Consider the following 25,924-nt stretch of genomic DNA (forward strand, 5'->3'; position numbering starts at 1 on the left):
ATAGCTTAGTGACGGTTTAAACATACATTAGCACATATAAATGTGTTAATAAAGAGGAACGTATGTCACTTACGTTTTTTAGTCGGCCGGCATCTTGACTCTTTCCTTGCCACACCACCAAAAAATGTAATTCTCCTCCAGCACACGTGTTCCTCTCCTCATACAACCTTCAAACGAGATGTGAAGTGGCATCTTGTAGGCAGGCATGGCAAGGGCGTTTAGTGCAGTTCATTCTTCCTGACTGCACTGGCCGTCTTCGCGTTTAGACTCCAAAACCACTTATCATCAGAAGTGGAGTCATATACTTGATTGTAAGTGTACGCAACCCACGTTAGACATCGGTGCTTTAAGAAATAATACCCGTTCCTTTGATCGCCATTGCGCCACCTACCTTGGAAACTAAGAAGCTACGTGAAATTTTATTTACACTGGTTCATTTAAGTTTTAAACCGCGACACAATAATGCTTAGTAGTTGTTTAGCGGTAGAATTTGTAACGAATGAGTGCTACCTACCCGAATGGACTGAGGTCACCTTATTTTTTATTGGTGCTTTATCTATGTACTAAATATTAAGTTATACTAATTTCACTATAATATATAGTAACAATAAAAGTAAATAATAAATAGTACTAAAATATTCAACAAAGTTTTAATAACGTATTCGAAAATAGACTTTACTTATAAATATATTCGTATGCAAAACAAAATACATTCTCGCAAAGTTTTATCCAGTACGTCGTACTCAGACATCTAAACAAAGTAGATCGAAAATACTCTCGAGAAATAACACCTCGGTGTACCGGAAATCCGCAAACAATCTCCTGGCAACCCTCCAGCGAGATACTAGACCGATATTATATTCCTGTCCGTCGGAAATGTCATCTTCTCGTATTTTATTCGACTCCATCATTATCTCATATTACTTGCAAAATATTTCGCAAATATCTTCCTAAATGCCTTATTGTTTTAAATACTATGATTGTTTCCCGTAAAACTATATTTTCGTAAAAACGTATGAAATACATTATCACAATTATTTTGACAACATATCCAAAACATGTCAAACTCAAAAATTCAAAGTATGAGTATTCCAACAACCTGCATTGGAGCAGCGTGGTGGAATATGCTCCAAGCCTTCTCCTCAAAGGGAGAGGAGGCCTAGATGTGGGAAATGTACAGGCTGTTAATGTATGTTTTACTTTTATGTATGCACTAAACTTAGCGAATGATTTACCAAAAAAAACTGATAAAATTAGTGTCTTTTATAAAAAAAAAACTAGTTGTTGCTCGTGTCTTCGCTCGCGTTTTAGGGGTTAGTCAGGTATTAGGCATAAAAAATGGCTGGCCTTTGACCTTAAAGTCCATGCTTTCTTCATTTCAATTCACTTCAGTCCAATTTTCATCAAATTCGGTTCAGTGATTTCGCCGTGAAAGAGCAACAGACAGACACACAGATTAATTTGCGCATTTATAATGATAGTAAATATACTATATATTCATTACTTATATGTAACGTATAAAAATACGAACTTTCATACAAATTGTCGTCAACTGTTTAACCCTAATTAGGCGATATTTTCGAAAACGGTAATCCAACATTGTTGATATTTAAACCGAACATTTATTACGTAATTTTCTAACTTCATTTATAACGAACTTCCGTACAAATAGTCATTTCCTCCTTAACCCCTTTTAAAGAATTAATTTTAAAAACCTTTCTGTGATCAAATACGTTATATATTTTCTGTGAATAATTTCATCATTCTAGACTTGGTGTAGGCTCTGCATTGTGTCTCTCAGTCAGTTAAGATTAGAATCTAAAAAAAAATACTTGTTATAAAAAGTCCGTCATCTTTGAAGTTTTTTATTCAATTCAACAAAATAAAGCCGTAGATTCAGCTAGCACTATATATTTATTAATACATACTCAGAGAAATACATTTTTCTATCCCGTGAACAACCTCTAAACTAAAATAGAAATCAATCAAATTCATAGCCGTGAACAAGTCGAGTTGACTTTATATAACGTCAAAGCCGAAGGTTATTTTATCAATAGCATAAATCCTAAGTAATAGGAATATATTTATTTCTATTATAACGTAATCCGAGAGAGAGCTCTGATGGCTCGATAGTTTGAACACTTGAATCTTAACCGACGAATACGGGTTTGAAGCAGTATCTGTGTATCGTTACAAAGTATAAAACAAAGTCGCTTACCGCTGTCTGTCCCTATGTATGCTTAGATCTTTAAAATTACACAACGGATTTTGATGCAGTTCTTTTAATAGATAGATTGATTCAAGAGAAATGTTTATATGTATAACACATGCACAATATAGAGGAGATACACTGATAATTAAACATATAACCTCTTTTTTTTTTGTGAAGTGATGTCGTAAATAAACACATTTTTTGCGCTTACATTGCAAACGCTGGCTGAACCCTACGAGAGCGATCAAAATAATTTACTACAGTATTATACACCTTAAAAAGCTCTTCAAAAAAGTCCGTGTTGGTATATGTCTATCTCTTAGAGATAATACACAATAACCATTTTTTATCCTTTACTTTTTACGATAAATAATGGCTTATTTTCGAAGCGATCTTAAGCATTAATCTTTATCCAATTAAGTACCTTAAATACATTGTGCATTTAAGAGCGTAGTTTGTAAGCGTGGGAATTAATTTTAGAACACACACATAGGTACTTTTCAATAATACAGTTGCATTGTGCAGTGTATCGTACGCATCCCCGGAGATAATTAGTTGCTTGTTTTCGGTGCAACGAATAAATTAAATTTTCATTGCGCGTTCATAACGTAGAATTTATAAAAATACATTTAATTACGAGTAATGTATTAGCTGTAAGGTTGTCACTCGCAAACGCAATTATAAATTATTTGTTAGCATAGGGTGCGGTCAGAGTGCATTAAGATGCCAAATATTCATTATGATTTTTATTGTTTCAACTGCTTTCGTCTAACTAAATAATAATAATTATTTTCTTGATATTTTAAGGTTAGTAGATAAACCGAATTAAATTAAAGTAAAGACACATTAAATAATCACTTCTTAAATTTTATAAATATAAATAACGGAGTTAAATATAATTTTTTTTAATACTCTATTTTTAAGTAAAATATTCGAAATAAATATTTTAAATCAACTTCTCGTCCATTTCGGTACAAATACTATTTTTCATAGTGAGCAATTCGGTTTTACAAGAGGTCGCTCGACAACTGATGCGAGAATAGCACTTCTTAAACATATTTACGATGCTTGACAAAAATCACAGAATGCTATTGGAGTATTCTGTGATTTGTCTAAAGCATTTGATTGTGTAGAACACGAGACGCTTCTTTATAAGCTCAAATACTACGGTATTAAAGGTAAAGCTCTTGATCTCATTGCTTCATATTTAAGTCAAAGAGTCCAGCAAGTTTTCATTAATGGCATTAAGTTTTCTGGATCTACGTTATAAATGAGTGTTCCACAAGGATCAATTTTGGGTCCCTTTCAATTTCTAGTATATATAAATGATCTTCCTTTCTATGTTAAAGGTATTTGTGATATAATGTTGTTTTCTGACGATACTTCACTGATTTTTAAGGTAGACAGGAAAAAACTGACTATGACGATGTGAACGGTGCATTATCACAGATACACGATTGGTTTACAGTAAATAATTTAGTTTTGAATACTCAAAAAACAAAATATGTAGTTTTTACCCTACCAAATTTTAGAAAGCAAAATTATAATATATCTATAAATAGTGGCCGTCTTGATGTAGCCAATACTACGGTTTTTTTTATAGCATTGGATTCAAAACTTCAGTGGAGTCCTCATTTATCGTCCCTGACAGGAAGACTCAGCTCCGCAACATAAAAATTAACAATTGTGTCCCACGACACTCGCGCCCCACCCTTATGCTAACTTGTCTATGTGTGCGTAGACGTTTTGCGAAATTATAAGAGTCGGCTCGAAATAAAAATTGACGTGCTCTCACCTTGGGCTCTGGGGAGGGACTGAAAATTTATTGACAGCGATGTCGAATAATAAGTCAAAACCGTCAAATTATTTTCTCCATACTAAAATGTATGGACGACGAATGCCAAAAAGTAAGCAATATTTAAATAAAAATTACTATAATATTATGTGATATAATAGAAATTTAATACGGTGAACTTATTATTTACACTTTTGTGTCCCCATTTAACCAAAAATACATGTATAAACTAGCAGCTAAATAGCTTAAAAAACGCTAATAGAAAAGGTCGATTTCAGTGTTTGGAGTGATGTTGACGATGAATTTACTGAGTTATTAATACAAATTTTATAAATATCACGCGGTGAAACTTGAGATCTATCTATTAAGATACTGAATGTCTTTTTTCATCCATAATCAATGCTCCAGTTTTAAGATATTTCGAAAATAGTAAGCGCTATTTAGGCGTTCCGCAAGGACTGTCCTCTTAATATAGATAAATATGGCCATTTACAACATATAATTTAAATTAATATTTTCGAAGATATTACAGATTTAAAACGCAGGGTCGTAGCGGTTTGTATTGTTTAATGACTGAGAAACTATGTACGTTGTAAGACATTCTGTAGTATATTTAGTATAAGCATTGCACCCGTGCGAAGCTGGGGCTGGTCGCTAGTACAATTATAAAAGATAGAATGGTATCAGAAAACATGTCCAAGAAACCTGCTTGTGTCGAATAAAAGTCTGCCCCGTGTGTCATATCACCAACCCGTATTGGGGAAGCGTAGTGGATTAATCTCCCAATATTTTCTGCAATAGGAGAGGAGGCTTTACCCGGCTGGAACGATTACCGGCTGTTACGTTACTTTACTTTACTTTTACTAAAAGTATAATTATAATCCAACGTAATGTTATACTATATAATATATCGAACGGGTTATTAACCCTGTCCCTACAGTAATTTAACATTTCAAGGACGCGTTTTCGTGATACGTTTTCCGATCTACGGGGACATATGTAATAAATTATATTCATGGTTGTTCAAAAGTTTCACACATGTGAACGTTCATAGTGAAAAATATAGTTTTGTAAAGAAAATTTGACAATGTCACTGGATGGTAGAGCTTTGTTCAAGCCCGTTTAGGTAGGTACCACTCATCACATGTGCCGTCAAACATCAATAGTATTCTTGTGATCCAGTGAGTGGTGAGTGAGCCAGTGAAACAGGTCCATAGGACATAATAACTTAGTTCCAGTACATCGGTGATGTAAGGATTGGTTAATTTTTTTTTACCGTAAGCTTAATAAATGTTTATCTTTCTCTATGATCACCACTGATCATTTACCATATGGTGGCCTACTTGCCCAACCGCTCACAAATTTTTTAGAAAAAAAAAGACCTTGAAAAATCTTTTAGAAATTGTACTTTTTAAATTGAATATAGAACTTAAATGAAAAGTTCTTAAGTTGTGCTTAAAGTTAAATGAAATTTTCTTCAAAATATTATTTAGCTACAATTTTTAGTATGAAAACGGAATAAAAAATATATTCTTCGAAACCGTCACATGGTGGTACATAAAGGTGCTTTTCCAGTGGGTTAGCTGTTTGAGATTATTCAGTCGCAACGTAATCAATTAATTTTGTCTCCACCTTTAAATAAATCTAAGTATGCATGCATGCATGCAGACCAACACATCCACATTCCTGTGTATTGCTTTGATGTTTAACGCCTCAAATGGGGATACCTGATCTTGACATTTGTTTAAATTTAGTGTTGACAACTTAAGGTACTATTCCTGACCAATATTATGCGAGAAGGAGTTTGTTCGTTATGCCTTTAAGTCTAAATTACTTAACCGATCATAATATCATACACATTAATTTTTTTTTTTACATTAGCAGCCTGTGAATTTCCCACTGCTGGGCTAAGGCCTCCTCTTCCTTTGAGGAGAAGGTTTGGAGCATATTCCACTACGCTACTCCAATGCGGGTTGGTGGAATACACATGTGGCAGAATTTCGTTGAAATTTGAAACATGCAGGTTTCCTCACGATGTTTTCCTTCACCGCCGAGCACGAGATGAATTATAAACACAAATTAAGCACATGAAAATTCAGTAGTGCCTGCCTGGGCTTGAACCCGAAATCATCGGTTAAGATGCACGCGTTCTAAACACTGGGTCATCTCGGCTCTCATATTCATTATCAGTCCAAAATCATTGGGTAACTAACACCTTGCCTTCCACCTAACATTAGTCGGAAATACTATTTCGACGCTCCGTAAGTACCTGTGAAATTATATTCGAATAAAACATTTCGTTTTGATTAGATTATATCCCCAGTGAAGACAATCTTTGCCAATTCTCCTCTAGTGTGAACTTAGCTTTACATTTACACAGCAACTCCGTATGTTGCATTTTAATTTTAATCAAGCATATTGATTTTATCGTCACTCGACTAATGGGATGCACTTTGCGTTAATTAATGAGACATATTTATTTATATATGTTATAATGTAAATGGTATTTATGTTTGTATGTTGTCAATATACAACACATCTGTCTGCCGCTTTATATGAACCGATAAAGGCAATACTAATACTAACGACAACCTCCGTGAGTAGTATGTACACCGGTTTTCATGGGTACGCCATTCCGAGGTCCCGGGTTCGATTCCCGGCCGAGTCGATGTAAAAAAAGTTTATTAGTTTTCTATCTTGTCTTGGGTCTGGGTGTTTGTGGTACCGTCGTTACTTCTGATTTTCCATAACACAAGTGCTTTAGCTACTTACCTTTATCAGACTAATGTATGTGATGTTGTCCAATATTTTATAATATTTTATTTTATTCTTTATAATAATGAATTCGATTTTATTAAAATTTGACGTGGAAGTTATCCTGAGACAATAAACAAACGGCTTTTTTTAGTACCCATATTCACTCTATAGTCTGAACATTGATGGACAATCATTATAAATAGAATAAAATTGGTAATAGTGTTTCCTTTGTGTCATATTGGTAGACTGGCCATAGACATTGGTACTTTAAGAAATCATCTCAAATGTCCCGAATGCACCATCAATTTTGAGAGCTAAGATTTTATAACCCAGTTGAACTGGCAGAAATCGTCACGTAAGGAAAATTGTTTTATCCCCTCCAGGCGACCTTTCCTTCTCTTTCTCTCTATCTCTCTGTCTCTTACTATATACGGTTTTATATAATATTGTTTAAATTTATTCGTTGATATTATTTTAATGCACACGAGATTTTTAATGAAAAATATTTCTTGTCACCGAATTGATAACTTTCATTGTGAATGCAACTTCGTTCTAACTAGGTGTCCCACGAAGCCTCCCCCTTTTTTTGTTTATTTAAAAAAGTACATATACAATACACATATTTAAACTTAAATAGAAAAACATAATAATCGTAACATTCACTGATACGTATGTCAGTTAAAAATGTTTAACAATATGTCAACAATGTACAACATTTACAAATTTTATCATTTAAACTAATTATAAAATATTTTATAAATTATATAACATAGGAAAAATGAAGGTACTTACTTATATAAATAAAGTATGTTCAAATCTGGTATTAATAAATTGCATGTAATATATTATTAATTACTGAAAGTTTTACTAACAATTGAATGCTATTGGATAATTTAAACCTACGAAGGGTGTGAATTACATGAAATGTAGAGTATATTTTTAAACCCCAAGTTACTTCGTAGGCCCATAAAAATAATTTGACTCATCGCTACTAGCCTGCGATTTACGAGCCTTTCCGGTAATACCGTTTATTTTTAAGGCTAACGACACAGATAAGACGAAGGTTTGTGAATATAAAATATTCTCCCATAAAAAAATATACTAAAAATCGTAAAATTCAAATGGCAATACACAATTCACACTGTAGTATCTATTTTGTTATTACACTATACTTGTTTAAAAAAATCACGAATTGAATCTTTTTTTTTTTTAATAAATTCATTGCAATTATTGTACATCTGCTTACGAATGGCTCCTCGGAGTCGTTTGATTATAATTAATATAAAACCAAAAGTCTCGTATTGTCTGATATATCTATAAAAAGGAAGCTAAAAAGATTTTGTGATTCATAACTAATAACGCGTACCAAAATCATAGAGCCACATTAGTCGATTTATAGTTAAGAGTTTTAGTAATCAATGCCATAAATATTCCCGTAGTTGATGCGCGTGCGTAGACAGCGCCATTTTGATACTTTAATTGCGTTAAATATGACATTACGTCTTGTCATTATGTAAAATCACAACCCTGTGCTTGTGTATTTATAAACAACGTCAGTATTGGGATATGTCTGACGTTTGCTGTTTTTGTCTGTTTCTGCACCAGTGGAGCATCGACGAGGGATTCACCCAACGAGCAGACTTGTTAAATTCAATTCCAAACTAGTTAGTTAAACCCCAATAACTAACGGGCCTAGCGATGTGAATTCTCCTATTGCCGATTCCACCTGGCACGAACTGAACGCTTCGAAAATTTGAATATTACTAGTAATTACTTGAAAATATTAGCATTGTTTAATATTTATACCCCAAAAATAAATTGGCCAAACTAAGATTACCCTCACACCAAATGTTTTTGATTTACCAACATTTTTACTATTGATATTCGACAATGAATTCTAATCATTGCTACTTTTCTTCAGAATGATATAGTTATGATATGTCGTATGTGTGCGTATTTCTGGTTTAAACCGGTTAAAAGGAGTTTGGTAAATAAAACTTACTTAGAAATTGTATTCTGTTTGGGTCTCTTTACGATCTACTAATTCAAAGATTTCAGATATTCTAAATTGGGTATTCAGGGATAATTTTCATTGACTCTTCAATTTTTTGTTCGAGAAGAACTTCATTTGCTAAAGCGCGAATAACCTTCAGTCGGAAACTTGGCGTGTTAAGCTTATCTTGACATCTCGTGTACATACAATGATCGTCACTTATGTTACTGTGAATATACATAATATTATTGTAATCTATATATACAATATTATGTTTGAATAATATGCTTTATTTAACACAATATATATCAAATATTTGAACTACGGTTGCACTAACGGTACTACATTTCGATACGTTTATCTGATGTGGGTGTCCAGGCAGCCTTAGGCTACCATTGCCGGTAAATTGCTGTTCAGGTCATTTAATATCTGTAAGTATTATTACAGCTTCTTTTTCTATGCCTATTTTTATATGATATTCTCACATGTACAAAAAAAAATCATCTTTATAAACAATTACATGGTTCAAAAAGGAAAAAAAACTCTCAATGTATAATAACGTAGACATAGAACGAAACACAGATCAAGTACTGGCTATCCTAGCTAGGCTAATTAAATAACCTCTGTTAAGGACAATCAGTCCTCTCCCCGAAAGTTGAAATAATTGAAACATATTAGAAATATCGCCTAGGTAATTACAAAACGTATCTTACGTAAAGTGGTTGTAGGTAAATAAAATAGAGATAATATTTTTTTTTAAGTGGGTGTGAGTTTACTTTCTTGTTACTGTATGTGCTTGTGTGTGCGTGCGTGTGCGTGCGTGTACGTACGCGTGAGTGTGTATGAGTCAGGTACTATTTTTCTGTCTTATTGTACGTCTTGTTTAGCCGAAATGCAAGCACAAATTTTTACACTGAGCTATAGCACATATATGAAAAATTTTAAGATGAGATATCAAATGCGCCCCTTCCATTAGTATTCCAATGAATTAGAATGAAGAATTTACATGACTGTAATTAAACACTACAAGAAAAAGTATTGGATAATACTCAGGATTAAATAATTATTGAAATATTTAAGGGCATGTATGAGTGTCAGAATTAAGGGCTGATTACCAAAAAACGAGAGGTGTCGTGGAACACCCGGTTGGAACGAAATTGCTTTCGTTTGTATATTATGTATTAAATAACAGAAACAATGAAATCTATTAACAAACATTGAGATTAATGAAATGACAAGAAACGATATTGTTATTTAAAGGTCGCGTGAATTAAAACAAAATCATGAAATAAGTTTTAATAAAACTTATTATAAAAGGAGAAGAAAGAGAGGTTACCTTGACACTTTTTTTTTCTGCCAGTTCACTCTACTGCAATCCGCGTAGAAGAAATTCGTTCCAAAAAAACTTTTTGCCGCAATAGATCGTTCCAGGCTTACGGGCATTGCGTTGCAACGCTACAATACTTTGAACTAAAAATATGTTCGTTTATCGAAAAATAAATTTAAATTTGGAATACGTATAAATGTAGGTGTATATAATTATATGTAATTATGTATGTATATAACTCTCCTGATGTCTCATTTGTTTTACCAAAGCAGGTCTTATCATAATTACTTTATAAATATTTTTTATTAGTTTCCAACAAAATCGGATTGTGACGTCACGTAAGGTGTTGCCAGAAAATCAACGCTGTAATAGCCAAATACTGCAGCATCAGCACCGTAACAGCAAAATTTGCTATTACGTATGTACCTTACGTAATAGCGATGTTTGTATTGTAATAAATAACATAAAACTCAATTTCATTTAATTAGAATGTTGACGATAAAACTACACTAAGGAAGCGTATGACCAAGGCGTGCAAACAAACAGTCCTATCTTAAATGTCAAAATTATATCCAGCAGTTTTTCCAATATTGACTAAAATAAATTGTCCATCTAAAATTTCCAGTACTTTATTAGCTTTAATTAATATTAATTACTAAAATTAAAGGCATTACCAAATTTTCTTCATTAATCAATTGACATTTGACATCTGTCATTACTGAACCATAACCCGGTATAACTTCGTACAGAACTAAACAATAATGATGACTATTGTCCCGATATACAACAATAGTATGTATATACACATCAAATATTAATTATTTTGATAGAAACAGTGACGAACATTGAATAAACAGGAAGTACAGACAAACTTGTAACCAAATTTCCGCCTCCGTGAAGCTAACAAATTCTTCCTTCGACACTCGCTTCTGTAATGAAGTACCACAGACACTAATAACTTTACCAATTAAAATATATATATTTAAGGCCATACAAATAATGCCATCCCTTTCTTTCAAATGACAAATCTGTTAAGACGGAGGTACATCAGTGTTCAACTTAACAGACTAAAAAGTTTACATGTAAAGTCGTAATTGTATTTTGCACATTTTTTTTTTTAAATTCTTATTGTTAAGTTTCTATCATAAAACTCGCCAGAAAACGGGAATGATCGTAATAGCGATAAGGCATACTGCACGCTTTTGACCTGCTGTATATCCTGTGCCGAGATGGCCGAGCTGTTAGAACGCGTCTTAACCTTATGATTGCGGGTTCAAGTGCAGGCAAGCACCATTGAATTTACATATGCTTAATTTGCGTAAGGCGTCGGTGTACTCACCTACGCGGACTTGCACAAAGCCCTACCACCAAATATTACATATTACACATAGCATTTTCGAATTTCATTCCTTACTTATATATAAAACTAAAAATATATATTCTAGGTCAAATAAGGTATTTTAAAAGTAGAAATACTATTTTGGTGTGGTGCCAATAGGCCTTGTAGAACCTACTTCGATTTGAAGTAAACGTTTTACCTCCTATATAAAGATTTATTACGAAATCCAAATACCATTTTCGACAAAACACTGTCAGGTCAATAGATCATTTTATTTTTAATTAAAAAAAATAAATGTGTCCCATAAACATAATTCCATAGATACGAAATATGATCAGCTTTCCCTGAAATGAAGGCGTAATTAAATCTATATAGTCCCCACCATAATTATATATTTCAGGAGAAGAATGAAGCGACTCTTTTCTTATAATTTACGTGATTGCTTAAAAAAGCTACTTGCACGTAACTAAATAAACGCCTTTAAGGAAATTCTTACTTAGAGGGTGACCTAAAACAAAATGGACAGATGTGGCCAGAAAAGATCTTTGTTCCTGTAACGTAACTGAAACGAAACGACACGTCGAATAGAGCAAATTGGAAGCATTATACTAGGGAAGGCAGATCCCGCTATTAGATTGAAATAATAAATGCTCTAGAGAAGTAATAAGGATTGATTGTAAAAAAAATGACCCCTTCTTTGGGTCGACGGTCGCCTTATTTACCGGTTATAGATATATCCCTATGAGGTACAATAGGGCATGGGAAATATTAAACAACTTACCAAAGGATTACCACTTATAACAAAAGTAATAATACTATGTTAACACAATTGCAAGTAACAGCTATTATTTAACGAGAGGAAAATCTTCACTGGTGTGAACGTTACTTAATTTTTCAAACATCTTATTTTCGTAGCATTATAAAATCAAACACGCCCACTTTTTGTTTCAATAATATATAATAAACAATAATAAATTATATATTTAATTATATTCGTTTATTTAAAAGCCCAGTGAAAAATCTGGATCAAACGAAGATCGCCGTCCGAATAAATTATAGCATATGATAAAAAAGCGTAGTTTTTATTCGATTAATTTCATGCGAGATTCATTATAAATAAATTGTATTTAATTAAAATATATATATAATTTAACTATACGAAGTAACTACATAGTTTAATGACGGTTCTTCTAGGCAGAATAGTTTGAGCATTGGTATGTGTGATATTAAACAATAATACTTTGTCCACAGATTTTCCAGTAAAATGTGGTCAGGCAAGAAGTGTTCGGAGGGAGGCGCTGGTACTCCTACTGAGGAGGAGATCAAAGTTGTACTGGTCGGAGATACACAGTGCGGCAAAACGTCATTGGTCCAGAGATTCGTCACCGACAACTTTGTGGAGGTGGGTCGTTATTGAGTAAAAAAACAGCTGTTTTTAATTATTATATATCATTACACAAATAAATATTACAGATTACATTTTATTAAATAATTACTATTACAGTTATCTTATATTAACTACTTAAAAACACGATTTACACTCAAAACATTATACCGTATCGTAAAATATCAAAAAACTGCCATGATAAACCTTTTGTTTATCATCGTAGAGCCAACACAATATCCGTGGAATTGTTCAAACGCTATACGATGGTGCATTTTGATGAAAACGTTCTACTTTCCAACAGAAGTAGGCCTTGCGATTCGGACTATGTTTTTAATTTACCATTCGTATATCGGTGATTTTATCAATATTTCATACTGACACGTGTAAAAATATACATGTCAGGAACGTCATGAAGCTCACTTCGTGTCTCGCTCGTGAAATGTTGAAACCGACTTACAGAGATACCCGGTTTTGATGCGTGGATTGTTAAATTTCTGTCGACGTCGACGTTACTTTCTCACTTGAGTTGTATTTGTTGATATATTTCGTTGTCCATACATGAAACATACATTTAAATATCATTGAAAATTTATGACGTACATATATAATGGAAAATAAAAACAGAGAACCTTTTCAGGGTTAAATACTTGGCGGTTGTAGAATCACACTGAATCAAACCTTATAAAATAAAAATTTAAAAGTGATTGTTTAAAGTATATTATGATTTTGATTTTGTCTTACGGTCAGTTTCGAGTCAAAATGCCTCAAAGGTAACTTATCTTTATTAATAATAATAATAACAAGTGACCCTCGCTGTGGATAAACCCGAAAATACTAAAGCCGAACTAGGGCGGCGATGTTCACCATAGCCGTAACAATATCTTCAAAAAACTTATCATTACGATTTTCTCCCATACCACGATCCAATACTATAGAGATTCTCTGTCAATAAAGCTGCACAAAAAACAACGTAAAAACAAGTTAGAGTCCTAATATTAATTTAAATTACAAAATTTCAGTGGTTACTTGGGTTTGAATCCGCAATCATCGATAAAGATTTACGGGTTCTAACTACTGAACTATCTCGGCTATGTTTGACTCTTATTTCAAATTATATATTTATACGGTTTGCAGTCGAAACATTTTACCTTGACGTTATAGTACCAAATAATTTATAAGATTCTTGTCCTCGTATCGCTGTTTCAACCAGAAACGTGAGCGCCGGTTCATTTTTCATCTAGAAACTCGGAATTTCGATTCAATCTAGGAATGCTTTTAGCATTCTTTCCAACGCTCTATGCGGTTGTAGTTGGTATAGTATAGTAAAACAACAGGTCGTTAATTTTCGACTGACCAATGGCAGACAAGCAAATTAAAAATCTAAAGTACTAAAGTAAAAGTAACAGCCAATCCCACAGCTGGAAGAGGTTTTGAGCTTACTAGGGTTGGTGGATACAAATGAGGCAGAAGTTCATTGAAATTAGACACATGCAGGTTTCCTAACAAAGTTGTCCACGTGAAAATTCAATGGCGCCTTGAACCCGCAATCATCCGTTAAGACGCACGCGTTCTAGTCACTCGGCCATCTTGGCTCCGCTCAAGAGATATCCGCGTCACCCTATACAAAATACCTTCGTACTAATGTTGGGAAGATTAAACCATCAACTGATATATGAGAAGATCACATCTCATTGATAAATATAACCATAATAGCAATAGTTTTAAGAAAATGTTAACCTCTTTGGCTTGATCAGTAATAAGTATTTTATGAGTTTTTTTTTTTCGCTACAGTAGAGTGAACTGACAGAAGTCGTCACGTAAGGAAAAAGTGTTATACCCTCTTCGGACTACCGTTTCCTCTCTTTCTCTATCTCTCTGTCTCTTTCTATTATATACTTAAAACATATCTAATAACTAAAATGTAAATATAAAGGAAAATCACTTTTAAACATAATTAAAATAAGACTAATTATTGTATTTAAATTTAAATTAGACAAAGCAATAACAATTACAATCTAGATCAGAGGGTAGCAGACACTGCGTGGAGAGATTACACAAAGCGAGACGTGTCTGAAATGATTATGACCCTGTCAGATGGAAAATATATTTCGTCTACATTCCTAGTCATAGGGACTGACAAATTACTGGAAACATTTTAACGTGATACTGATAACACTATTCCAACTTTGAAATGCGTAACATGATAGAGTTATTATAATGTCCAGTGATTAAATACGTGAAATTAAACGAAAAGTCGTGAGTTTAAATCGACCATAATTTGATTATCGTGTGCGTAAACTCTTAACAAATGAAATCATTGTGAAATTGAGCCGTGAAATACAGATATCACAGCGACTTCAGATGAGACCATTATATTTAAAGAGTTTTCTTTAATCGTAACAAACATTTGTGTCTTGTACTCTCTAGGCAGAATTAGGCGAGATATTCAAATTTAACTTTTTCTTTTTATGTAATAGGTGAGCCACCGGATGGTAAGTGCTCACCAACGCCCATAAACATTGGAATTTTAATAGATATTATTCGTTACATCAGTCGTACTCCACCAACCTTGGGAGCTAATATGTTATGTCCCTTTTACCTTTAGACACAGACTCAAACACCCTTAAATCAAGATCACAATAATACTTAATATTGCTATGTGGCGGTAGAAAAATATCTGATGAGTAGGTGGTACCTACCTACCCAAGCGAGCTTACACAAAACCTCCACTAAGTAAATAAACCACTAACTAAGTAAACTTATCTGGTGAACGTTAAACGATAGCAAAAACAGATGAATGAGTAATAATTTATATATTTATATAAAATAGATGGAACAAATTAAGTAACTGATGTTACCTTTAAGCAAGATATATTACATATATAATTGTAATTAAATAACATAACTTCGTATTTTAAATGTTGGAAAAGAGTAACTACTGCATTTCTTGCCGGTTCTTCTCGGTACCATCCACGTTCCGAACCGGTGGTATATTTACTTAATATAGTTCTGTAAAATTCAAAAGTGCTTGTATAAGCCTATTTGAATAAAGTATATTTTGATTTTGAAATATGAAAATAACGTAAGATAAATATTAATTAAATAATTAAACGAATTAATAAAATAATCCTTAATAATAACAATATTAATGCAATTGATATTTATTAAACTATTTTTTACTCAAATTAAATTTGCTATAAAATGTTCCAAAATTTACGAATTCAAATACATATTCTATAAATAATTGTAGATTTATTATTCAGAATTTAATTATAAATTGTTAAATATAAAAATCTCATCAAGGAATTTAGTTAAATTTGATAAAAACTTATACCACACTGCTATCAAAAACTATTTTGCGAGTAAACAGTGTTATGACTAAATTTCCATTACAAGAGCTCCCGTACGAACCACAAGGGAATCTATTAAAAGTTCAGAAACCCTCTAGCGTTTACATACATACGTGTATAGTATAAAAAATAGGATTAAAAATGCTATAATAATCTCTACATAGTATAAAATGTCGCTTCCCTAAAAACTTAGATCTTTAAAACTACGCAACGGATTTTAATGCGGTTTACATCAGTAACCAGAGTGATTATGAGGTTTTATGTATAATACACGCGTCATAGTAGAGAAAAGCCGAGAATTTCAACTTTTCTAGTCGGAAATTTTTTTTTTTTATATAATTCATCTTGTGCTCATGAAATTTTCTAGACTATGTTTTGGTGCAAATTTAAATTTTATTAAACAAATGTACATAACCTACACATTATCAGAATTGTTTGTCCTGACTAATTCTCATCGCATGACAAAAACTAATTAATCTTCAACTTAAAGGGAGATAACGATAACTTAACTGTCTCTAATGTACTCATATGATATCGTAGTAGAGATATAAAAATATCAAGCTCTTCTTATTGTAGTAAACAGAAATTTAAAACAACGTCCTCCTCGAAAACAAATTTTGCTTAGTACCGAGACCAGGACCATTTGTTTACAGCGTGGTGAAATGGTGATGTTTGTAGATGGTGATGGCTGGTGAGGTGATGTTTGTATAATATTATGATTAAAATCTTTAGCACAAAATGCATTTATCCTCCTCTAGAATTACTTAAACTTTGTGGCCCCTCATATAAAAAGTTTGCCCAACACTGCACTAAACAATGAAAACAGGCTTTAATGTAAATAAAAGTGAAATTATTGAATATTAACCTTATATAAATATAAAACTTTTAGTATTTCACTTTCAAAGCTTTTTCAATAAAAAAACAAGACGACATAATTCGAGTCAAAATCGATTTCGAATATTATACGTAACTCGATAAAACAAGCTGATCGCCTGAAATAGAATAAAATAAAAGTTTACACAACACGTCCTAAAACAACATCCTGTGGGCTGTTTGCTGCCATACTTTGTGTAATCTATATGTAGAGGATAAGGGATTCCACTAAGGGTTTAGTTATTTTTAATAGACTTTTGAATTTGGAATTGTTATAAAAAAAATAAAAACTTCTCTAGGAGGTGATAGGGGTGATGATTTGCGATAATTTTAATCCCCATATGCATGATGCAAAAGTAAATAATTTTTGAGTTATCACGTTTTTTAGATTTTTTCAAAATAAGTCAAAATTGCAACTTCAAAAATTTATTAAAAAAAAAAGTTTCGATTAAAATCTAGTTTTTTCTTCTGATTTATAAAAACGATTAAACACTGGATATTTTTCAATATTTAAACAATAATTATCGGTCTAAATTTAAAAATGCAAGACGGAAAACGATATTATTTCAATATTTTTTTTATTTTTTTCCCTCAAATATGCCTGAAAAACAAAAAAAAAATCATTATGAAACTTTTTCTGCAGATTATTTTAAAAACATAATCGTTTAATTAGCTTTCCGAAAATGTATAAAAACTAGGAATTTATTTCAAAGCAACCGAAATAAAATGATCAGAAAGGACGCTGGTTTTCCACCAGTTCGTATTCGAACATGACCGAATTCGTACTAAAGGTCGCTCTTTAAAATTCCCACAAAACTGATTTAAAATAATAACCAATGTAAAAAAACTTACTTTTTTACTTAACTTACTTACTTAATACAAATTTAAAATGAAATTTAGATTCATAAACAGTTCAGTAGCTAAGTTACAATTAAAATATTAGTTATATATTATATAACTAATATATATATGTATATATTTTATGTTAGAGGTGGCAAACGAGCAGGAGGCTCACCTGATGGAAAATGACTACCACCGCCCTTGGACATCTGCAACACCGGGGGGCTTGCAGGTGCGTTGCCGCCTTTCAGGAAAGAGTACGCTCTTTTCTTGAAGGTTCCCAAGTCGTATCGGTTCGGAAAAACCGCCGGCGAAAGCTGGTTCCACAGAGTGGTAGTGCGAGGCAGAAAATGTTTTAAGAATCGCGCTGTTGTGGATTTTCGGACATCTAGGTGGTCGGGTGAAATTTAGAATTTTGACGAGATGTCCGAAGGTGAAATTCAGCTGTCGGGATTAATCCAAACAATTCCTCGGAACATTCCCCGTGGAAAATTCGGTAGAAGATGCAGAGTAACCCAACATCTCTACGCAGAGCCAAAGGATCGAGCAGATCAGAAAGGGCTTGATCTTCGATAATTCGAGCTGCTCTACGTTGGATACGGTCAAATGGAAGGAGCTGGTACTGGGGAGCACCCGCCCAGAGGTGAGAGCAGTACTCCATGTGAGGCCGAATTTGCGCCTTGTATAGTCTTAGGCGATGAGCCGACGTGAAATATTGTCTTGCCTTTGCTAAGCACACCGAGCTTTTTTGATGCCAATTTGGCTTTGCCTTCCAATTGACCGCGGAACTGAACGAGGCTCGAAATATCAACGCCAAGTATTCCGATATTACAAATATAATCAAATATTTGTTACTGCAAGGGTCGTTTTAAAAATGCCAATTTACGACTTCAAATTTTTGGTGTTCCGTTTTAAATTATGATGCGCCGTGATGATTCTGTGGTTTAATGGTTGCGAGTTCAAACTCAGCAAAGCATCACTGAATTTCGATGTTCTTAATTTATGTTTCTTTCATCTCGTGCTCAGCGATGAAGGAAAACATCACGAGGGAACCTGCATGTGTTTAATTCCAACCCGCATTAGAAAGACGTGTTAGCTCCAAATCTTCTACTCTAAGTGGGTAGACCAGTAGCAAGACATTTACAAGTTGTAACTTTACCTTAAAATTAGACACATACAGGTTGAATGCGTCTACTTCCGATTAAACTCTCTCATATGTTTATATACCAACCCGGATTATAGCAGCGGGGTATAATCAGCTCTACCAGAAAACCTTTTCCTTAGACGAAGCCTTATATCTTATAATTTGTGACGTATTATTTGTGACATGTTTATTAGTATCAATATCTATGGCGAAGATAATCATTTACCATAAGTTATATTCCGCGTATGATCAAATTGGGATCCGACGTTACGGAACTGAGACACGCGCGGCCAGGATATCGATATCGTTGGCAAACCCGCGTTGATGACTCACGAAACGTTGTTACTTGTTTGGAAGATTTGGTATATTTTTATTTCAGACATTTATATATAGGTATACAACTAGATGTCAACCTCGGTTTCACTCGCTTTTTAGGGCTTGTTTGTCAATTGTAAGGCATAAAAAGTATGCCTATGTCCTTCCTTGGAGTTGAAGCTTGCTTCGTACCGAATCTCATCAAATTCGGTTCGGTGGTTTGTAAGTACAACAGCCAGAAAGACAGAGTTACTTTCGTATTTATAATAGTAATATTTTAGTGATAAATTTTTTATGACATACAGACACCTACATAAATATCTTCATAGACATAATCTACTAAAATTGTATTACATTTTTGGCTCAGATTTTTTTTTACAAACGTATGTTACAATCATTAGTCTATCTGTCATTAGAGACATGACGAGAACTGTCATTTACAATATACTTTTAAAAAGTTCCGTTGCATCAAAAAACAATATCGACAAATAAAATTTAAATCGATATTCCTTCGTTTTTGATCCTTTAACTTCAGGTAGTTGTTTTACGATTGATTTAAATATCATTTAAAAATTGTCAATTATTATTAAAACTGCATCTATGTATATATACTTTGTCAGTTGATGTTATGTCTAAAACACCGGCAGCGAAGTTGATCCAGCCCGTGTCACTTTAAATCACAATCTTTCACCCTTAATAGAAAAATAGTCGTCACAGGTCTGAACTAAACGCTGTATTAATTTGAAATATATTTCCATTTATTTTCATCTATTAATTAACATACGAGTATATGTAGATTTACACAATTTTAACATATTTCGACAACCCGTTCTTAAATCAGCGGAGTGAATAATTTCTAAAACAAAATGGCCGGGAGCGAGTGAATGATTACAGCCATGTATTGCGAACGTGATTTGATTGATGAATGCGCGTCGCTCTTCATTCTCCGCTGGGGTATTTGTTTAGTGCATTTGATCGACGCTTTTGTCAAATATCGAAAAAAAAAAAAAAACTGTCGTGGATAGCGAATATTCATTTTGTAAAACTGAAACTTTATCAGAAATATCCATCGCTAGTATAACGAATATTTAAAATATGTGAAAAGTTTTTCTATTTTTATATTACACACGTGGCCTAAACCACGCCTAAAACAAATATTAATTAAAATTATGTCAAATAGTTACGTCAAATATCGGCATGGGTCAATGACCGTTTTGACATCTGCGATCCATTTGTCGTAACTGTAATTGTTTCTGTCTAATTGTCACTGTTGGTAGCACATTGAAAGCAATTTACAGCGAAATAATATATGGTTAATTGTATGCGAAATGTTTTGTCCACCACTTTCAACCTACACTTTTTTTAACATATATGAACGGGTAATTGGGCTACGTTGGTAAATGGCCACCACGGCCCAAAGTCATTGGCACCGTATGGAAATTTTAAACATTCCTTACATCGCCAATGCGCCACCAACCTTTGTAACCAAGATGTGAGCCTTGAGCCAGTAGTTACACTGCATCACTTACCTTTCAAGCCGAAATACAAATATACTAAATATTGCTGCTTGCTGGTACAAAATATCAGTAACTACCTAGACAGGATTTCGGATACAAATCTGTAATTTCGAGTTCGATTTTCTTTCACTCAGTACGGACTACATACTAAAGCTCATGTGTTATTATAATAAATGTTTCTAGTACCAACAAGACTTAGAGAAAATATTATATATGTTATTGAACCTCGACTTAATAAAGCATTTTCTCCGAACAGTACGACAGGGAGTTGCAAGATATTAAGGAGAATCAGGGAATAAACAAGAGTAATCCAACTCAGTGACTTCTAGTCACGAACGTTTAGTTCTTCAAGTGATTGAAATTATTAAATCATATTTACTATAAATATAAACTGTATTACGTTTAAAAATAAAACAATACAAGTCTATTCGTCCTTTTGATCGTACAATTTATTATTTAAAATATTTTATTTTATATATATTTTAAAATATTATTTATTTTTCATTCATTTTATTTAAATTCAAATCGAACTTTGCACAGTCTCGTCTAGCTGTGTACAAATTTTTTAACAGTTATAAAACATTTTATATTGATACAGACCCTTTGTAATTACAGCACAAGGGACTTAGCATATTGACCTCAAGGTTGGAGGTGCATTGGCGTTGTAAGTGATGCCAATGTCTGACTGCTGGTTTTTTTTATTATATAGGTAGGTGGACGAGCAAATGGGCCACTTGATGGTAAGTGGTCACTACCGGCCATAGACATAGAATGGCGCTGTAAGAAATAATAACCATTCCTTACATCGCCAATATGCCACCAACCTTGGGTACTAACGATGTTATGTCCCTTGTGCCTATAGTTACACTGACTCACTAACTGAAGAATATCTGATGAGTGGGGGGTTCCTACCTAGACGGGTTAGCACAAAGCCCGACAACCAAGTATTATTAGCCATTTACCAGTCTGCATATTTGAAATAAACAACAATAGAGGTGTCTTAGGACACCCGGTTGGTACCAAGTAGGTTTCGCTTCTTATGTATCTATTAAACAACAGAAACGATGAAATGAATTAATAATATTTAAAAGACAAGATATAAAATTGAACTGTAATTAGAAATCTCGTGTAAATTAAAACATTAAGTAAAAATTAGTATAAATAATATTTAAAGACAGGGAGGGTAAAGGTTGTGTGGAGGGGTCATAACGCTTTTATCTTAGGGTTACAATTACAATGTAAACCGCGTAAAAGAATTTACTTCGTTGCAACTTCTACACAACTGCAAGCCCCCCGGTGTTGCAGATGTCCATGGGCGGTCGTAGTCACTTTCCAGCTGCTCGTTTGCCACCTCTAATATAAAAAAAACTTCTTTGCAAATGTTAAAAGTTTTTTTTATTCGACTAGTATTCCCTTAAGCAATACAAAGTTCGTGTATCAGTTATATTGTCAGCGGTTACCAAAGCCGATGATGAAATTATAGTAAAAATGTTCTAAAGCTACATATAAATATTATATACGACCTATTATTACATACTCTTTGTATGTAAAAAATTGACAGTTATACAATTTCTAAATCGTTGAAAAATCGTTATGAACACGGATTTTTTGTTAATTCAATAAACACACGAAAATATCCGTTTTGTGTTATTATTTATTTATTAATTAACATTTATTTTACGCATATAATAAACATAAAATAAAATTTTCTTTCGCAATCAAACTTTTTTTTTGCGACCGCGTTAATCGTAATTTTCAACGATGCTAAAAGTTATTGAAAGATTTTATGTAACGCGAAAAAGGATGAATGCTTTTCTATATGTACACATTTTATATTTACTTTTTCAAATAAGAATTTTTCAAAGGAGCTTACTATATTAACGTAATTGCCCGCCAGGCGACGAGACGTCTTAAAATATTATAATATTAAAATTCTCTTTTCACTTGTGTATAAATTAATTAAATGTGGAATTCTATGATTTCGTTTTTTTTTTTTTCAGAATGTTTGTTTTGTCGACCGAATGTTCGACGGTACTTAATATTACATGTTGTAGATATAAAAAAAAAAAAAACTAACTTAACTAACTTCCTTAAACAGATGCTGTATGTAAAATAACAAATATGTTTTTTAGTTAAGTACGTGAAACTGACATGTGTATCCGGTATGATTTCGTCTACCATATTTCAGGTTTCCTCACGATTTTTTCCTTCACCGTCGAACACGAGATGAATTATAAACACAAAATAAACACATGAAAATTCAGTGGTCCTTGCGCGGGTTTCAACTCAGAGTAATCGTTTAATATTAACATATTCTAAAGGCTGGAACATCGCGGCCTTTAACGAATTAGTAACTCGTCTAAAATGAATCGATTAATTACAATTTAATTAAATAATATGACAAATTTTGGTCATGATGAACATTCTCAATCAGGACTAACTAATTTTACTGGTAATATGCGTGTGCGAGTGTGAGTGTGGAACACAGGTTCAATGTCTCTTGCCGGCGGAAATTCCCGCAGTAAAGTGTAAGCACAGACAATTTTCAGACTCCAGACTCTTGAAGAGAAGGTTTGGACTACATTCCATTACGCTGTTCCAATGCGAGATGGGGCATATACATGTGTCCGAATTTGATACGACACATACAGACAGCACTTGCTTGCCCGGGCTCGAATCTTAAACCCAAAAATTTCAGATCTTTGGATTAAGATTCAGGATAGCCACTAGGACACCTCGGGTTAATATATATTATACTACAAATTAAAATGGTTACAATATTGCGTGATTATTGGCGACTTTTTTAAATATCACATTGTTAGTTAAAAGTAGCGGCACGCTATGATGGCCGTTTTGACGTTTGCCCGCTCATGAAGTTTCGTATTTAATAAATAATTACACCAAAGGAGCAAATTGTTGTTCTTTATTGTCAATAGTGACGTGCAGTTAGTCATAAAATTTATCGAATGTGATTTCTAAACTACAAATATTAGGGTACCGCGAAGATAACTTTTTTATTTATTTTTTTGCGTAAACGGGTACGTCACACTCGACCTCGTAGTCGGTGTTATATTTGTGTTGACAGTAAATATTTTATCTATTTTATAAATTATTTATTTTATTTTATTTTATATTATAATATATTACTTAAACTTATTTTTTATTTTTTTATTAAACCTTTTTAAACAGAAACTACTTGCAACAAAAACTTGAATTAAATTACTTGCAAAAAAACAAAGATTTGAATATATTATATCGATAATAAATTTACATTTCACATCACTTTTTTAATGTGTCAAAACGGCCATCGTATCTTGCCGCTAGAATAAATACCAAATTAACGTTGTAAAATAGCCTTAACTTTTAAAATCATATACAAATTCCTCACAAACAAAATTGGTTGAAGTTGCTAGCGTTGAGATTAAATACTTTGTCCCCTTGATGAGAACTGTTCGTTCTTAATTAAGTATTTAGTGCAAACTTGAAAATGAAATCCATTTGTAGTAACTTTTATGATTTTCGATTTACATATATATTCTTATTTATTTTTGTGATGTGAGATAATATATTTGATTTTTTTTACTGCTAGCAACATTGGCCGTTGAAATCCTAACATACTATATTTATTTATTTGCTTTTATAATCTTATAGCAATTAAGTACTTATAACATATACAATTGAAGCCACAAACCAATTATTCGACCACAGATTATATTGTAACGGATGACCGCTATGAAGCTAAACTATTATTCTAATACACGGTCTCTGAACTATTTTAACAACATATGTGCCGTGACATTCTTTATTTTTAAAATGTTGCCATCTCTTTCTCTGAGAAAAATAATAATTATTCGTGTAATTTATAACAAGTGAACTTGGTGTTAGGGCTTTGTGCAAACTCGGCTCGGCAGTTATCGCCCACCCATCAGATATTCTACCACCAAGCAGCAGTGCTTAGTGTTGCGGTGTTCCGGTTTTAGAAGTGTGAATGAGCCAGCTTAACATTTACGTGGTAGCTTCACTTAATATAGTTTGTTAAATGACGATTCAAAAGTGCTTATAAAATCTTGAATAAGGAAGATTTTGATTTTGATTGATTTAACTACAGGCACAGGTACATGGCAAATAACATTTTAGTTCTCAAGGTTGGTGGCGCGGTTATGTAAGATATGGTTAAAATTTCTTAAGGCATCACTAATAATGATGACCACTTACCACCAGTCGACCATTTGCAAATATTATATTAAAAAAAAAAGAAAAAAAAAAAAATTCGTCCTGTATAATTTCATAAATTTAGTAATTTTATTTATTAAATTATAATTAAATTACTAAAACTATAGCTTTTTTTAGTTATCCCACCCATATCTTTATTTACTTGACCAAACAAAGATAGGATGCAAAACATTATACCTTAAAATATTAGCCGTCAATAAATTTTCAATAGCAGACTGAAATCCAGAAATAGGTAGTGGTCACTCTCTCGTGCCCCGGGAAGCACATAAGGCTGTTGGCCTTTTATTTAGAATCACATGAGATCTCATGAATCATTTAGACTAGTTACTGCTTTAGCTATTTTATGAAACGAAGCCAGTTATGACCTGTCTTCTTACATTCACCCATGAGGAAAGGAAGCCGTCACCCAGTGGAACATTAACAGCTGATACATTAATAGACTCACTCAAGCAAAGGTTCAAAATGTAGATTCTAACGAAAAGAAATCATATTTTTTACCAATCATATTCGTCTCGTGACTGTAACATGATATATTAAGATAATCGCAACGTTACTTGGGTTTAAATACAAAATTTGCCGCTAGTCAATTCATCAACTTATTCACGCCGCGTACAGAAATAGAGTGAAGTGCTCTCGAAGACACGCCCACGCCATTTTTTCTGATGCTTTCTTGAACTTAGCTATCAGAAATTACTAAATCCAATTACAATCTGAAGCTACGATAAAAAATAGATAATTTACGCGTAATTTTTCATCAAAAAATAACCCACTTAAGAAAAACATAATATTTTGGCAAGACTTATTCGATTCTCTTACCCTATAAATATTGACCTTCATATCAG

The 25,924-nt window shown here is 32.9% G+C and overlaps 1 protein-coding gene across 2 annotated transcripts in view; it reads left to right on the plus strand.

Annotated features, from left to right (window-relative positions):
- The window catches only part of LOC113400399 (uncharacterized), a 168,001-nt gene that overhangs the window by 106,547 nt on the left and 35,530 nt on the right, over nt 1-25,924 (plus strand). For both annotated transcript variants that reach the window (XM_026639952.2, XM_026639954.2), the window contains one exon: nt 12,675-12,825. In XM_026639952.2, coding sequence (XP_026495737.1) covers nt 12,688-12,825 — 138 coding nt within the window. In that variant the 5' untranslated portion in view covers nt 12,675-12,687. The remainder of the gene's footprint in view (nt 1-12,674; nt 12,826-25,924) is intronic.

This window comes from Vanessa tameamea, chromosome 17, assembly GCF_037043105.1.
Source record: "Vanessa tameamea isolate UH-Manoa-2023 chromosome 17, ilVanTame1 primary haplotype, whole genome shotgun sequence".
Lineage (NCBI taxonomy): Eukaryota > Metazoa > Arthropoda > Insecta > Lepidoptera > Nymphalidae > Vanessa > Vanessa tameamea.